General features: G+C 45.4%; 1 protein-coding gene across 1 annotated transcript in view; it reads left to right on the top strand.

Moving 5' to 3' along the window:
• HOMER2 (homer scaffold protein 2) overlaps nucleotides 1–15233 on the top strand; it is a 112268-nt gene extending 97035 nt beyond the window's left edge. Inside the window, exons 6-9 of the mRNA XM_084816432.1 lie at nucleotides 71–227; nucleotides 5553–5663; nucleotides 10303–10383; nucleotides 13269–15233. Coding sequence (XP_084672558.1) covers nucleotides 71–227; nucleotides 5553–5663; nucleotides 10303–10383; nucleotides 13269–13457 — 538 coding nt within the window. The 3' untranslated portion in view covers nucleotides 13458–15233. The remainder of the gene's footprint in view (nucleotides 1–70; nucleotides 228–5552; nucleotides 5664–10302; nucleotides 10384–13268) is intronic.
• Nucleotides 15234–17585: the final 2352 nt, after the last annotated feature.

Raw genomic sequence — 17585 nt, 5'->3', positions numbered from 1 at the left:
TAGAAAAATCACAATCAAACTAGTGTTGAGAAATCTCAAGGTGTTTTGTGATTTTTCCCCCCTGTTTTAGTTCCTCCAATGTAAAGAAATGGGAAACAGAATTGCAGTCTCTTAGGGAAAGCAATGCCAGACTGACTTCTGCGCTCCAGGAATCTGCGGCCAGCATAGAACACTGGAAAAAACAGTTTTCCATTTGCAAAGAAGAGAACGATCAACTTAGGAGTAAGGTATTGGATGCAACAAATTGACACATCACTTTTGCTGTCCTCTGTATCCAAAATTTTGTAAGTAAGAGAACATATTTGTTGGGGATGCTGAACCTAGAGACTGGATTTCCTGGGTCCCAGTGAGAGATTTATGGGAAATGGGGTAGTACCTGAGTCTTATACCTCTTCATCTTTTTTCCACGAGACACACGAAAAATGAGTGGGAACCCTATTGCAAAACAAAAACACTACCTGCCCCTCGCTGAATGAGAGATTCGCAGCTTGCAGTACCAGCATCCAAAGGAAAAAAATCAGGGCGTGCAAATTTAAAATGTCTGCAAAGTACTGGTGGCATGCATGCAGCCACAACCCATATACTGCAGTCCCCAACAGTGTCTGAATGCATTATCTGGAAGAGCAGCTGCATTTTCCCAGAGAGACAAAGCAATGACTCAATAGCTCCATCAATGCAGTATCCTCCCTCATTTAAAAAGAAAAAGAAAAACACTCTCTGGGCAAAAGGCACATGGATGTATGCTGTAAATAGCCATTTGAGGCTATCCTTAAAGGTGGCCTAAAAATGATAAATAAATAGATTTGACTTCTGAGAAGAAAAGTTCCCATAATCTGTGAGATGTTCAATACAGGAGGATGCGTTTCCTCTTTATGCTTTCAGCCTGCCTTCCCTTCGGGCCTCCGTTGCATCCACACATCTTTCTGCTGTGTTTTTGCTTTCTGTTGCAAGCCATGAGCAAAAATAATAATAAAGGCATGAGGGATACAGGAGAAGAACTGATTGCAAATTGATGGAATGGGAGCCCCTTAATGCCATATGTTCAGTGGAGGCTGGTAGCTCCTATGTCAGTGGGGCGGTGAATACACACCAAGTTTCAGTCAGAACCAGTCAGATAGCTCCTTTAGAGCTCTGACTGAAACCCGGAGCGGATTCACACCCCCACCCACTGACATCAGTGCCACCAGCTTCCACTGTATATGTTTTTCTTCTACTTCCTGTGTGCAAGAAACAAGATCATTTTACACTCACATCACCAGTGAGATCCCAGCTATTGATTTTGTTTTGTTTACTCAGCAGATTTGCACAAAATAGAATATCTATTGTGCTGCAAGCACACAACTGGTGGGTTAAAATGTCGGTTCTGTCATTCCCCCAGCTGTTGAAATAGAGGACTTTTTTACATTTTATTTTATTATTTGACTACATTTTTATACCATCTTTATGCCAAGGCATCCAAGGCTATTTACAATTTAAAATACTAAAAAAAAAGAGGTGCAAGACACAAAACAACGACATCTTGTCTCAGGCTGCTGGTGGTCCCTTCAGGAGCTGCTGGCATGAGTGTCCTGGCCTGGGTTGCTTCTCCTCTTCCATTTGATGTTGCAAAATCAGCCTACATTTACTGTCCCTGGATAAACATGGGATTGAGGCTGCTTCATACATTTTTGCAGCTTCTTCCCACGCTGCTCCAGTAATACTTGGATGCAGAAAACACATGTGTGGGCCCAGGGTAGCTCCATGTGAAAGCGCGCGCGCACACACACACACACACACACACACACTCCTGGCTGGGTGGCATTCATTGGATAAGCAATGGCGTCATTGGCACTGTCCACATGGTCCTGGAATCAAAATGATATCAGAGTGGTGTAGTGGTAAATTTTGACGTGCAGGCGCTCTTCATGACAGTCCCCATAGCCTTTAGGAGAGTCCAAAAATGTAGGTGTATATATGTATTTTATAGGTCTTTTATAAAGCGGATGGGTCTTAATTACCCATTCAAGACCAAGACACCCCCCCCCCATACTTTGTATTACAATAGCTCACAACAATATATTGTTCTGGGAAAACCCATTTCCCCACCACTTACTGTGAGGATTGTAGCTAAGCTCAGAGGGAAGCGGGAGGGGGGGTGGCAGTGGCAGATGACACTGTCATCCCTGCTAATAAAGAACGTCCCTGTGCTTTGATCCTGTCAGCCCTGGCTCCACTGCACCGCTGGAGTGGTGTGTTGAGAAGCCACTGGAAAGAGTGTCTCAAGCTCTTGTGGTAACTAATTGGCCCCTCACACTGGGTTTATTACTGTAATATCTGAAAGTACTCAGTGGACCTTGGACAGTGCACCCCAAATATGCCCCAAGGAATAAGATTAATTTAGGGCGCAATCCTATTGGGATACCCATCAGCCTCTGAATTCGGAGGCCGACGAACATCCAGTGCAGAGTGGGAGGTGCCACAGAGGCAGTCCTCCCCTCTGCACTCTGTATTTTAGCTAGACGGGTGTTTTTGCCCATCTAGCTAGGACTCTGTGGAGGGGGAGGGAAGGAGGGAGGGAGGGAGGGGGTTAGCTTGTATCCCTGCTTCTCTAGTCCCCTCCCCTCCCACAGAATCGGCCCTTTTCCCTCCTCTCCGAGGTCACTTTTGCAACCTTGGAGAGGCAGTTGGGGCGGTTCTCTCCGTGCTGGCTGTGAGGGGGAGGGGACGCAGAGCTCGGATTCCTGGGTCTGAGGTCGGAACACTGAATCTGAACTATCCTATGGCCCCCCAGATTCTGTCTAGGGACCATGGGATTTATCTCTTATTTTATGTATACAATTTATAGGCTGCTCTATAACAGTTCTCTGGGTTGCTTGCCACATGAAATGAACAAAGCTACAATAAAGCCAAAACAAAAAAAACTACAGCCAATACAAATGTCCTTATTTTGGCACAATGCAGCTTCATGCTTAGACACGCTCTAAACTGGGTTTATTTTTGTGCTGTGTTACTTCAAAACAACCGGAGGTCAAGGCACAAATCATGCCTGACCACTGAAAATGTAGATGTAGGGAGAATGATGAAGAGGTGTACACTTTATATACAAAAGCCTCAATCCAAGAATAGTAGCGTGTATTTCACTAAAAGAATATGGTGTGATCCATCATAAGTTTTTAATTGGCCCACACAATCTTGGCAGGGGTTTGCTGACAGCAGTGGAATTTGGTTTCCATCAGCGCTACTTGTAACAATAATCCCACATTATTGAACTTGATTTGGGGAAAAATGTAGCTCTGTGCTCAGCACTGGAATATCCACATGGTGATAGTAGGTTTTTTCACTGTGCCCTGAATACAGTGGCTATGTTCGGATGATCGTAGCTTAATAAGCCATGACAGCTTGTAGCCCCTTTGTGCAAGCAAGCAAACAAACCAGGACATCTCCCATTAACTATAGTTTCCTGTTTCTTTCATCCAAACCAGGAGTGCAAAAACTCAACCCTGGGGGCGAAACGCAGCCCTCTGGAGTTCTCCAGAAGGCAACACCACTTTCCCCCAATCACCAATCATTTGGTGATTTCCTGGTTTTGTGGTTGTTCTTTTCCCCATTCTGAAAGGTTGAAATGCCTCTCCTAAGCTTAGTAACTAGCAGGAAGAGCTTTAAGCTAAAATGGGTTGGTATTTTGGCCCTGCCCCTTTGGTCTTCAGCCTCCCCCCCTCCTGGAATGTGGCCCCCGAAAGCTTCACTGAAATGGAACAAGCCAAGATATTACATCAACCTCAGACCATGGTTTAATGTCCAGTTATGAAGCTGTTAACTATAGCTTCCTAGGTGGGGTGAAATGGGAAGGTATAGTTAACAGAAGACTTCCTGACTTGTTCACTCATGAGGGGAGGTGCAAAGGGCTGTGTGGATGGTCAAAAGGCTCGTTTGTATCTTGGCTTATTAAGGCTAGTTTGTATCTTGGCTTATTAAGGCTAGTTCGTATCTTGGCTTATTAAGGCTAGTTTGTATCTTGGCTTATCAAGGTTAGTTTGTATCTTGACTTATTAAGGCTATTTCATGTCTTGGCTTATTAAGGCTAGTTTGTATCTTGGCTTATCAAGGTTAGTTCATATCTTGGCTTATTAAGGCTAGTTTGTATCTTGACTTATTAAGGCTAGTTCATGTCTTGGCTTATTAAGGCTAGTTTGTATTTCAACTTATTAAGTCCAGTTCATATCTCGTCTTATTAAACTGAAATATTATCCGAACGTAGCCAACTAGTGATCCAAACTTCTGAGGCACACTTTAATTTTTTTATGAATTAAAATTAAAGGTACATTTCAGAGTTGCACACAAAGGTTGACTGCCAGAGCTTAAGAGTAGGAATGACCCACTTACCCACAAGCAAACCCAGAACAGTGACCCCATGCAGAAGTGCAACAAGCAATTTGCTCTGCAGAGGGGAAGTTCTGCCGAGTGTCTGCAACCAGGGACAATGGAATGGTCAAGGTTCCATCCATTCAGTCACCATGACAATGGCTCCACCCCACTGTCCTCTAGCAACATACCTTTGGGTGGCCAACACAAAGATCCTTTTCTCCTCTCCTGTCCTCTCCACCTCCCATTCTCAGTGACCTGGTTCACATAACATGACAAGCCAGAGTACAGGTTGAGTATGGATTGCTGTTGAACCGTGGGTGGCTGTTGAATTGTGGTTTGTTGTGTGAACCCAGCCGCACTAACAAACCATGGGTCGTTAACCACAACCACCTACGGTTCACACACTAACAACAAACACAGGTTCTTTTCATGGGTTGTTCGTGGTTAACAAACTATGGTTTGTTAGTGCAGCTGAGTTCACACAACACAACTCATGATTCACTGATAACCCATACTCAACTCATACTCTGGCTTGTCGTGTTGGGCGAACCCAGCCAATGAACTGCAGAGAATTCTGACCTTCAAATTGCCAGAGGCATCTCCACGTGGCCGGATAAGACACAGCCCCACTGCTCCTTTCCTGGAGGGCACTGCTCTCTTGTCTGTGGGAATGATTTAGCCAATGGGCTGAGCGAGGAACAATACATTTGGGTGGGGGGACACCTCTCAGCATATTTTGGTCCCTGGCTTGCCTTTGGCTGTCTCTCTCCTGTATCCTCTCTGGGGCACCAGTTTAATTGTGTGCAGCTTAATACAGCCAATTGTGAGGTGGGATGCTAGGTGAGAGAGCTGGACATGGAATGAAGGTGATGGCTGTGTATCAACCAGCTTAACACTCAGTGGAGTCCTGGTGGAAAACGCTGCCAAAAGTAATTGGGCACCTGTGTGGACAACGGCAACGTGAGAGGGTAACATTGACACTGTGGGCTGTGATTTGCTTAGGGTGACCGGGGCAGGGGGAGCACAGTTCAGGCAGCTGGGCTTCCCACCGGTCACGGGGTGGCTTCCACTCCCACCCCCGTTTCAGCAGCACTGTTGGAGGCAGCTCTTTATCTCCTCCCCTTCCTGCAATGTTTTCCTTTTTTATTTAGAGGAAAGTGTAAATGGTGGAATGGGAACTTAGGCTGGCTACGTTTTCCTTCTTTAAGATTGAGGAGCTGGAAGATCAGTGCAATGAAATAAATAAGGAGAGAGAGCGGAACGCGCAGCTGAGCAGACGCCTCCAGGATTTGGAGACGGAGCTTCAAGACAAGGAGCTGGTATGTAAAACAAAGGATGGCTTTCTAACTTGAGCATATCGAATCAACTTGGGGCAGCCTGCTGGGGATGCTGTAGGAATGGAAAGCTTGGATGAGCCATCCCAAACTGGGCCCTCCAGATGTGTTGGGCTACAACTCCTGTGTTGCGAGTTGTAGTCAAACACATCTGGAGAGGGCCAGGTTGAGGAAGGCTGGGCTAGATAAACCACAGGGCGAGGCAGAAAGGATGGCTGGTGCCCTTCCTAACAATGCCGACTTCCTCCAAAGAATCCTGGGAAATTGTCATTTGGGGAGGGGGCAGAGAAGTCTCTGCTGGAGACCCCTAGCCACCTCGCAACCTCTAGTTGCAAGGGGTCCCTGTGGGGAGGGGAGGAAAACCAGGTTGGCTGTAATGTAGATATACCCAAAGATGGACAGTGTCAGTAATGGGAAGGTGTCCTGGTTAGGAAGCAAAGAGCATGTCCACACTACATACCTAAGCTGGTTTAATTATCATGGCTTCTTCAAAAGGATCCCTGGGAATTGTAGTTCTGCAGGGGGGGGGTTGGGATTGGTATCAGAATCCTCAAGTTCCCAGGGTCCCTAGAGAAATACTCTACTGATGAATTACTTGAGAGTTCCCGTACGTGATTTACCTCTGCTATACATTGACCTGCTTCAGTTATGATGCTAAACTAGCCTTCCCCAACCTGGTGTTTCCCACCAGCCAGACCAATGGTCAGGGATAATGGGAGTTGTAATGTAAAACATCTGGGGGGTACCAGGTTGGGGAAGGCTGTGCTAAACCATCATTCAATGTTTCATGCATGAATCTGCTCCCCCCACCCCACCCCCTTCTCCTCCATTGTGGCTGTGAGAAGCTGGGAAGCTTCAACTTTAAACCAGCTACAGTTTTTTGTTTCATCGAAACTGGGAACTGTGATTAGGGTTAACTATACTTTATCCAAACAAGCCAGGATCAGAAACCATGTTTTGATCTTGGCTTGTTCAGTCAAACCATAGTTTAAATGAATCACATCTTGTCCCAGTTTGAATGATACAACAAACTGCAGTTAGTTTAAAATTGAGGTGTATGTATCCAATTTCCTCCTTCCAGCCATGCTGGAGGGAGGAGCAGGGAGCACGCAAGCCTGAGACTTAAACATGTAACACTAAATTGTGGTTAACTTTTATTTCCAAGCCGTCATGGTTTGGAGGCTGTCCATGGTAGAGACTGCAATCCCATTGCTCATGTTAATATCTCTGTAGTGCGTATACAGAGCTGATAATCCTATTCAAGTGCATTTTAACCAAGCACAGCAACAAACAGACATCCAGCGACTGTCTTGAAAACCATTTATACAGCCCTCCTGGGACCATTTTGTGCTTTGTTGTCTTAAGTACACCACCGTTTCCTACTTGGTCTCAATTCCATTTACTCAGTAAAAGTGAGAAGAGAGAAGTTATTGACAGTAGCTTTCCCTGACCTGGAGCCCTCCAGATGTGTTGGACTATGATTCCCATTATCTCCAGCCAGCATGGCCAATTGCTGTGCTAGCTGGGGATGATGGGGTTTGAACTCCAATATATCTGAAGGGGGTGAGGTTGGGGAAGGCTACTATACTGAGTGAACAGCTCAGTTAACTCTGTATAGTGAAAAATTCTCTAGGGTTGTCTCAAATCTCATTCCTTCCTGTTTCTTCACCCCATGTCTTCCTGCTGTCAGTAGCTGTAGCAGATGGGAGATGGATGTCTGAAAATAATGCTGGGAATGCAGTGGAAGATATTCACTGAGTTGGAATACGGGATATTGATAACTTGACGGGGTCAAGCAGATGTGAATTGGAGCCTTGTTCTGGAGTCAGTTCTCCAAGTGCTGCTGCCAAGTGAGATCTGGCGAGCAGCTTACTAGAAAGAGGGACTTCTCAGTGGTAGCACCCAGATTGTAAAATGCCCTCCCCAGGCATCTACTTTGTATTATTTTTGGTGCCAGGTGAAGATTTTTCTCATTCTCCCAGGCTTTTTAAGGACCTTTTCTGGGGAGGGGTGAAAGAGTTAATGGATTTTGAGATTTTTTTTCTGACTTTTAAAGTTTTAAGACCTGTCTGTGTTTTTATTGATGTATATTATTTATTGTATTTATTGAAAGTTTTTTTTGTGCCACTCCTCAGCCAAAAAAATAGTTGCCCTGACTGGCTGCCAATCAGTCAGTAAGAGATGGTCCCTGTCCGCAGGCTTACAGTCTGAAAAGACATGACACACAAGGAAAAGGGGATGGGGAGGGAAAAGGAAAAAAAATTAGATTTTCAGCAGGGCTGGTGGAGTAGCCCTGCTTCACCTCTTATCTCCTGGTGGGGACAATCCAAGTGGAGCAAGGCCCTGATGTTCCCTCAGCCTGCTCCTGTCTCCCTTGCTCCTTTTTCATAGAATCATATAATAGTAGGGTTGGAAGGGGCCTATAAGACCATCGAGTCCAACCCCCTGCTCAATGCAGGAATCCAAGACAAAGTATCCCTGACAGATGGCTGTCCAGCTTCATCTTGAATGCCTTCAGTGTGGGAGAGCCCACTACCTCTTCTTCTCCACAGGGCAGTTGATGTCAGTTAATTAACCTGGGGTGTGGGGAGAGTCCAAATGGAGCAAGGCCCTGATGTTCCCTCAGCCTGCTCCTGTCTCCCTCGCTCCTTCTTCTTCCCCACAGGGCAGTTGATGGCAGTTAACTGACCGGGGGCGGGGGGAGTCCAAATGGAGCAAGGCCCTGATATTCCTTTGGCCCATTCCTGTCCGCCTCACTCAATTATATATTTATTACTTCGTTGATTTTTTATAGATTTTATGTATGCTGCTCAGGGAATCACAGTTATGGGGTGGCAAGAGAAATACCATGAATGAATGAATGAATGAATGTGGCGCAGTTGAAATGTCATGGCCAAACCATGGTTTGGCATTTATAAATGGACTTTGGGCATGCACACCTGTTCCCACTCCCTCCTCCATCTTCTGTACACTGCTTTTCCTTCTCTCACTTCCTGGTTTGCAGTAACTATAATTTTCTGTGACATCCAAACAGGTGAATTGGGGTTACCACAAACTATAGTTTACCCCTAAACTAGAATTGGAAGCCATGGTTTAAACATAATTTGCCTGATGTGGATGTTTCAGTAAACTGTAGTTACTGCAAACCAGAGATGGAGGAGGGCGCATGTGAGCCCAAAGCCTACATGTGATGACCAAACCAAAGTTTGGCCATGAAAGTTGAACTGGGCCTGCTTGGAGATCAGGAGGCAGATTTTTTTTTAAATCACTACAGCTGCAGGAGGAACTGTATATGGTTTGATTTTGTCCTTAATGTCCTATGTTGTCTTGGGCTGATGCTATGTTAGCAGCACATATGCCAAAGCTCGTTTCAAGGCTGATATAGCTAATGCTGTTAACAACCAGCCCTGTGAAAATAGCTTCAAGTGCATGGAAATAGTTCAGGGTGATGGATTTTGATGCAGAGTTTCAAACATCTTTCAGCAGCATGCCTCAAAGAGAAATACCATGCTTTCTTCCCAGCCCTTTTCCAAAGGTAATAGCATTCATAATAAGCTGTATTTTGTAACTTTCACGACTCCCACACAGCCAGAAAATGGACTCATGAATATTACAGGCTTCATTCCGACGTGCCGTGAAGGGCTGCCCTACCTTGCTTTCAGGCTGTGCTCTTATATTACCAGACCCCTGATTACTGCAAAACAAGCCAGACATCAGCTATTCTTAGCTTTGCAAGATAGGCCCAGCATGAGCTCTGCTCACGTATGTGACGCCTTGAGAGGGGCACCTTTGAAATCCTCATACTTTGAGGAAGACTAAAAGGCCAGGAGATGGTAACTGAGCAGCAAGACAGATGTAAATATTTTAAAATATAATTGCACTGCTCCTCAACCCAGAGGTCTTTGCATGCAGCAGCAGGATGTACACCCCCATAGCACAGGAGTATTTTCCCTGCCAAACCAATGGGGCCATCATCTGCTTAGATGGTGCTGATTGTGTATTGTGGGAAGAGGAGAATGGACTGATTCTGGACAGGTGGTGGATAATGTCAGAGCTTACAGTCCTGATGGCCTCTCTCTGATAGTGCTTCTCAGTGCTGGAGCATGTTTGCCCTCTTGGGTGCTCGATGTGGAGAATTCCTTCCCCCCTGGTGGTTCCATGTTTCTTGTTTAGGATATTGTCTAGAGAAAGTCCATCTCAGCATGGACTTCCTATTTTGAGTTCAAAGCCTTCACTTTACTGTAGAACTTCCTGTTATTATTTCAATACATTTTCTCATTGCGTAACCTAACATTTTTTATGTGTAGGTGTTACTGTGTGTTTTGATGATTTAATAAAGCACAAAATAGCACTGATTCTCGGAATCAGATTATGCCGAGGTTGAAATAAAGCTCAGAAATGAGCTGGGTGTACCTTCAAGATATGCAGCTTTATAGTTTGATAAATTAACTATTCATTTCATTTGACAGTGCAAACACTGTTTTTGTCCCCACCCCAGTACTAATTTTACAAGACCACATCGTTCAAAAATACATCCCTGAGGATTGGCCTGTGTCTTTGTATGTGTTCCTTAATCTTATTGTTAAAATATGTAACCTCTACGTTTTTGTGTTGCTTTCTCTAGGAATTAGAGGACCTTAGGAAACAGGGTGAAATCATACCGCAGCTCATGACAGAATGTGAAACGGTATCTCAGAAATTGCAGGTATGGGTGATTATTAATATGAAGTATAGCTACTCGGTAAGGATAATGAAATGGGCTCACACCGAGAGCCAAAGCAATCGGAGAATAGCTGCAGCATTTTCCTTCCATTTATGAATGCAAGTCACATTTGTACTACTGAAAGTCACTCCCATTGAGATAATCTCAAAATGGGGGAAGGCATTAAGGGTCCATCTCTACTCACAGGAAGCCAGCTGTAGAAGAATGACTTGGTATAATGGTGTTCTTGTGCAGGGCTGGTCTTCTTATGTGGCAAAGTGAAGCAGCCGCTGCAAGTAGCAGATTTTGGTCACTATTAAAGGAGCAATCCTATGGTCCCTAGACAGTGTCTGGCAGGGGGGCATAGGATATTTCGGATTCCTGGATCCAAGGTCAGAGACAGTGCTCCAACCTTGGGTCTGGGAATCCATGCTCCCTGCCTCCTCGCAGCTGGTGTGGAGAAAATGACACCGGCTGCCTCTCCAAGGTCGCAGAAGCGACCTCGGAAAGGCATTAAAGGGGGCGTTTCTGTGGGATGAGAGGGGACTGGAGAGGCTGGTGTATGAAGTATCCCCAGGCCTCTCTGGCCTCCTTTCCCTCCCCCTCCACAGCACCCCAGGTAGATGGGCAGAAAAACCCATCTAGTGAAGATGCAGAGCAGGAGGGGCACAGAGGCGAAGATCACCTCCGCCACTCCTCCCACTCTGCATTGGATGCCCGTAAGCCTCTGAGTTCAGATGCTTCCAAGCATTGGGATAGGATTGCATCCTTGAGGTCAGAAAAATGGTCAGCTATTTAATGTATCACTCCCTCTAATAATGAACTCTGCTAGAAAGTGCCAACAATTGGGGCACTTAGAAACAAGAGGGAGGTATCAGTACATTCAAGGGAACCCTAAGGTTAGCAAAAATCCAAAAGATCTTTAGGGGGGAAAATGAAGGCTACAAAATCCTCAAAAACAAAACAAAACAGTGCAGCCCAATGAAAACTGAACATGCTCAGGAACCATAGAAAGTCGAGTGACGGTTGTAAAAGAAAAAACACAGGACATGGGGATGGAAGAAGAGTGGAATGCCCGGCTTGGATGGAATGTCAGGCTAGAAAGCTGAACAGGATCATTGCTTTTAGGAGGGAAGATACACTGCAGCATTTTGTTACAGGTCTCACTTGTTTATATATTTCTAAAGCAGGCTGTCCACATCTGCATATGCTGTTGGTACTTAAATAGGGGAAAGGCAAAATAGGGTCTCTACTAATGGAGGCCCCTTACCCTTGCAGTGAGGTATCAAAACCTACCAACCAATCTCTCTCTTTCTCTTTCTCTTTCTCCTTCTCTCTGTCTCTGTCTCTGTCTCTCTCTCTCTCTCTCTCTCTCTCTCTCTCTCTCTCTCTCATACACCTACCTACCTACCTCTTTCATGCCCTGCCTTAAAAACTGGCTCCAGCAGTGTGTGATGAATGCACATTTTCCTTTGCCATCAAGGAAAATCCCTGGAATTGCTCAGACTGGCCCTTAGCAGAGATGCAATGGTTCATTGCCTTGGCTGAGGGAAGCAAGTGCAGTGGGAATTTGAGGGGGGCAAAGGGAGGCTGAGCCCTCCCTTATCCTCTGGAATGAGCACAGTGGGTGGGGAAAATTGGATTCTTGGAACCCAAACCATTTCCCTAAAAGTCACCTTGCAATGGAGAGGACTCAGAACAGTCACTGGCCTAAAGAAGTCAAGTGCAGAACAACCACCCATAAACAAGTACCCTCCAATTTTTGACGTTACTTAATTTGATTACCACTTAGTGAGCAATTGGATGGAATACTGCCTCCACATTTTTCCTTGTATAATCTCTCATAGAACAGCTAGATAGATTTCAGTGAAGGCTGTATAGTCAGGCAGTGCCATCTCCAGGTTTTTGAGGGCCAAGGCATCTCCTGCACCTCCTTCTCACCACCACCGTTGGCTGGGCTAGAGTGAGAGGCGGATGAACAAGTGGGTTGCAATGGCGAAGAGGAGGAAAACTCCAGGGGCCTCTTGTCAGTGGGCCTGCTGGAGTGTGGGCCCTTGGCAGGTACCCGACCATGCCTATCCTTGACGTCAGCCCTGCCCTGTGTTCAGGGAGGGGCTTAAAATATCCCAGAGTGGGGCAGGCACCCTTGGGTACACGCCCTTTGTAAGTAAGCCCTGTGCTGTTGGCGCTTATCTACTGAGTTATTCAGAATTGGCTACAAACAGTTGGATTCCAACTTGGATGTTTAGGCCTGTAGAAGACACACCTTGTTTTGCAATGCAGGAATGGCTTCATCAGTGCATCTGTCATCTTGACACATGCATCAGCCATTGGGTGTGGAAATGCAGTATGGGAATCCATCATCTGGAACAAACAGTACAGGGTTATGTCAATGAAGTAAACTCTATTGCTGGAGAACTTTAACATTATTTTTTTCTCACTGCCTTTGTGCATCTTCAGCCAATGAGACTCCAGATTAAATTTTTTTAATTTACAAAATCAGCCTTGAGTTCCAGAGTAAAACAGTATTATTTCCCAGGCACTGTTTTGACAAGCTATATTTGAGATTTGGAAGAGCAGGATCTAAACCACCACAGATCATATTTACAACAAATCCTAAAAATGCTAGCAATGACAGTAATGTATGCAGAGTGGGGTGTATAAATTTCACCCAAATGTAAAATACAGCCCAAACTGACATAATTCAGTGCAAAGAGTCTCTTCCACTAAATCCACATCCTAGTCAGATTAAAGTAGCATTTCCCGACAGAATTGGTTTGCAGTTATGCCTGTAATGGACACAGTAATAGAGATGTAGAGAGGGGACAGGATATTTGCTCTTGTATATGTTCTTGTTAAAAAGTCTTTTCTGCAACTTTCTTTTTAAGGCTGCTGAGAAAAGGAATAAAGACCTCGAGGAGAAAGTCAGAGCTCTAAGGACGGAGGTTGAAGAGAGCAAACACAGACAAAACAACCTTAAGACTGAGTTACAGACTTTTTTAGATGTACTAGATGGAAAGATCGATGAATTACATGATTTCCGACAAGGACTATCTAAACTGGGAGTTGACAATTAGGGAATAGTAACATTTCTCCCCCCCGCCCCCACCGTTTGGTGCGTGCATGTGTGTGGTTTAATCCTAAATGTCTGTTTCACAAAAAACAAATCCGTTCTTCTTCTTGTTTGCAATGTGATCTGTACATAGATTTAAAGATGTAATGTTTTTCCCTTCCTCCCCCACCCCCCAGTTGCTGCTCAGTTGTTGCAGGAAAAAAATTTAAGGGCTGCTGCAACCATAGAAACAGGGGGAGCAAGTCTTTTCCTAATCTTAATTATTGAGCCACATGCAGTTTTATTCCCTTTTTTGTGGGCTGGAACAGACTGCAGTGAAGAAGGTATGAGATTCCTGTCGTGTGTCAACAGGCTTAATAAAGTGCACTTGCAAGCAGCCATTGGCAAATATGGAGAGACGACTCTTAGCCTTAGGAACAAAACAGTGAAGCCTCATTCAAAGATGTCCATGGTGGTCTTTTTATACCTATGAGGCCTTTTCATACAGGATTTGCCATGCTCAGTAATGTGCACTTAAAAACCAGTGTATAGATTACAGTGATTACAGTGGTTGTAGTTCCTTGAACTTTGGATAGAATGGATGTGCACTTTATGCAAAGGTAGTCGATAATTTCCTATCCTTTGAGAGTTTTTAAAGTATATGTATGAGCTATACAAGCCATCATAATGTCTGGAAAATGGGCACGCTTCCCAGATCAGTTCACCCACAGAGCAGAGGGTCGAATGGTAGAATATTCAGCAGTAGTCCTCTATCACAGGAGGACGGAGCACAGTTTTTACATGCAGGATACATTTCTTTATTTAAAAACACAGCAGTTACAGTTAAACCAGCATGCAACGATCTGTTACAATAAGCATAACAACAAGTAAGAACGAGAAGCAAGATGAGATAGCAGGTTACATAACGGTTTGGAGTGCTGCCAAAAGTGGACAATTTTAAGAAAAGGTTTTTTATTGGTGCCCTAATTATACATGACTGATGAAGGGGTAAGGCGTAACAGGAAGCAGGTAGGAATGGGGGCAGGGGTGAAGGTTAAGCAAAGTGTTGATAGGGATGCTGGTGCCAGTTGTAACGGTTTTTAGAACTAGGATCCCATCCAAGTGTCCTCAAAACCTAGTACTACCCCCAAAGTCATATAGTATCCTGGAACTAGGCGTAAGAGACAGCCTCAGCATACACAGGCATCAAAGATGGGAGGTGCTGGGCTGCCGAGCTTCTGTTGTGTCCTGCAAGTCTTGCTTCTTAAGTCCAGGTGCACAAGGGTTGATAGTGGGCCCAATGGGATGAAAAGTTACGTGTTCTTCACATGTTCAGAAATGTTCCTGTCTGTCTCTTCAGCTTCTTTCAGACAGACATGTGGGGGAGAGGCCCCGGGTCAGAGAGACCTGCCCCAAACTAAGCCCTACACAAAGTTCTGTCAAATATCACCTTTCAGTCATAGCAATGAAGGTTCATTTTTAGTACTGCCAGGTCTCTGGACCCAGCTCTTCTGCCCTGTTTGCAGTGTTGTGGAGGCTCATGCTTGCAAAGTATGTGCACTGCTTACTAGTGAACTGTATCCCCTTCCATTTTCTGTCCTGTGCATTGTGCTTCTGACTGCTTATAGAACTGCAGGATGGAGTTGGTCTGTTTATTCACAGCTGTGTGTGTGTGTGTGTGTGTGTGTGTGTGTGTCTGGGTGATTCCAAAGGTATGGAATTCAGTCTTTGTTCTTAATTTTTAAAATCCTTAATTGAAAAAGTGTTGGCAACCCAAAATAAATCACTCCCTTTAAACTGTAGGTGCTGATGACTGTCCCATTCCATCATCTTGTATGATGCAAAAGATGAAAATTGGAGTTTTCAACGTCAGCATTCATTCTTGCAGGGAGAGCCAGCTAGGCAGAAGCTTTGACTTGCCTGTCACAGATGCTTGCTACAGCTCCTTAACCACTGAAAGCTTTAATCGTTCCTCATCCACTAGCAAATTAGTCGCCTCCATTCTGCAGATAGACATATGCATCTGTATTGTAATGCACTATGGGGTTTTATGATGGTGGTGGCAGTGATGGAGCCTCATGCAGTGATTGGATGAGCTGCTGCTTAATGTCATAGAAGGTCCGAGGCAGGAAGAAGAGTCTCTCGCTGTGGTTGGTTGAGCTGTTCAGATTCTAGAGAGGGGCAGGCTTGGCAGATGGGACAAGGGAAGTAGAGGGGGGCCTGTGAAGGCAGCAGGCCCAGAGAAGAAAGCAAGGCCTAGGAAAGGAGGATTGGAACAGCAAGTGCTCCAGAACTAGGCCTCAGCCGGGAAAGAGAATGGGCAGAGAGGAGAGTGGCAAATAGCCAGGATCCACATAGTCAAGGAAGGTTCCTATAAATTAACGAGCCAGATATTTGGCTGCGGGGCTTTTGCACACAAAGGAGTCCACCTCAGCCTGCATCCTTTCTCCTGACAACAGTGCCAGTGACCCTACCTCTAAGTCTCTCTAGTTCTTGTCTCTCAGTGAGCATCCTGGAAGCAAACACACCCACCCTCCGTACCTCTAATCCAGGTCTCTTGCCACTTCAAGCCCCAGCCCAACACAGGGTGAAGGTGTCTTAGTGCTACTTGGCCCAGAGATGGTTCATGGAGCAGGCGTGATGGGGAAACACATGGCGGTCAGGCTTGCTTGCCCACCTCTCAAGTCACCTAGCCATGTTAGGCAGAGCTGAAGCCATGATGAGGAAAATATGGGCAGTACAGGCCAGGGCTGATGAGCTGACACTTGCCCCATTCGCTCAGTGAATACACTGGCCATCTCTGCCATCTGCTTTGCTTCTGCCGTTGAAACACAGAGACAGTTTGCCAGTAGCATTTTAAAATGAAAAACATCAGGGCTGTATAACCCCAGAGCTGCCATAAATAACACCAAGGCTGCTTTGTTATTTGTGTTTTAAATCTTTTTAAAGGCCTGTGTTTTTACACGCCAACCCCTTTCTTGGTTTGCCATCTGCTGAACTGGTCTTATATGGAGAAATGCAGCATCTTGGCTCTTTATTTAGGCCCATCTGGGCAGGAGAGACTGTGTGCTGGTTATGTTGATTAATAAACTGGCTGTGTTTTCTTCACGGGGTGTGGTTCTGTCCTGGTAATGGTTGGAAGATTTTAGTATGGCAATCATAGATATTTCCCCCCTATGCGGTGACTATTGGCTAGAGCAGACCGGCCAAGCACTGCTGAAGAGTGGTAGAGCACATGCTTTGCACACTGAAGGACCCAGGTTCAATCCCTGACATCTCTATTGAAAAGGCTCAGGTAGCAGGTGAGACTCTTCCTGAGACCCTGGAAATGCCAGTGAATGAAAACAATAAGCTAGATGAAGAAACAGTCTGATCCGATAACAAGGTAGCATCTTAGGTTACTGTGCCGCATAGGCTGGATTGAGCTCCCAAGCAATTTGATGTGGCCCCTATCCACCATAGCTGAATCAAGGTATGGATAAAAAAGTTTGCCCACTGTTTTAAAAAAGAAGAGATTGTGGCCATAGTCTAATGTTGCATGTCTCTGTGGACTTGGCATGTCATGGCCCAGCTGTGCCCGAGTTGATGTGCTCCATAACTGTGATGCCACCTTTGACTGGCCCAAGCTAGGGGCAGAACTACCATTTTCTTTTGGTGGTGTCTTGTCATCTTTCTGTAATGCGAAGGGCAAAAGAGGATAAAGCAGCAACATGGTGAAACGTGGAAAGAGGGAGAGGGAGAGAAAGTGGTGAGAGGGGAATGGGGGCAGGAAGACGGACACTATACAGTTTGGGTGCAATCCTATGAATGTTTAGATAGAAAAAGTCCTACAACTCCCAGCATTCCCCAGCCAGCATGGCTGGCTGGGGAATGCTGGGAGTTGTGGGATTTTTCTTCCTGTCTAAACGTACATAGGATTGCACCTTTAGTCATTTAAAATTGGGCCCTGTTTGGTATTTTGTGGTTAAAGGTGATGGGATCCAGGTCTGAAGAGGCTGAAGGTGGCTGGCCCACCTGGCAAATGGATCATACGAGGGAGTCCCTTGTATGATCAGTTTTGGAACTGGAAACCTTCCTTTATTTTGTGAGACAAGATGTAGATGGAACAGGCGGCTTTGCACCGAAGTCCCCCGGAATGTAGTCCCCAGTTCCC

This window comes from Heloderma suspectum, chromosome 11 (genome assembly GCF_057233095.1).
Source record: "Heloderma suspectum isolate Gila_16-S chromosome 11, 16-S_ref, whole genome shotgun sequence".
Taxonomy (NCBI): Eukaryota; Metazoa; Chordata; class Lepidosauria; order Squamata; family Helodermatidae; genus Heloderma; species Heloderma suspectum.
The sequence above is the reverse complement of the archived record's forward strand: the minus strand, read 5'-3'. Positions and strand labels throughout refer to the sequence as shown.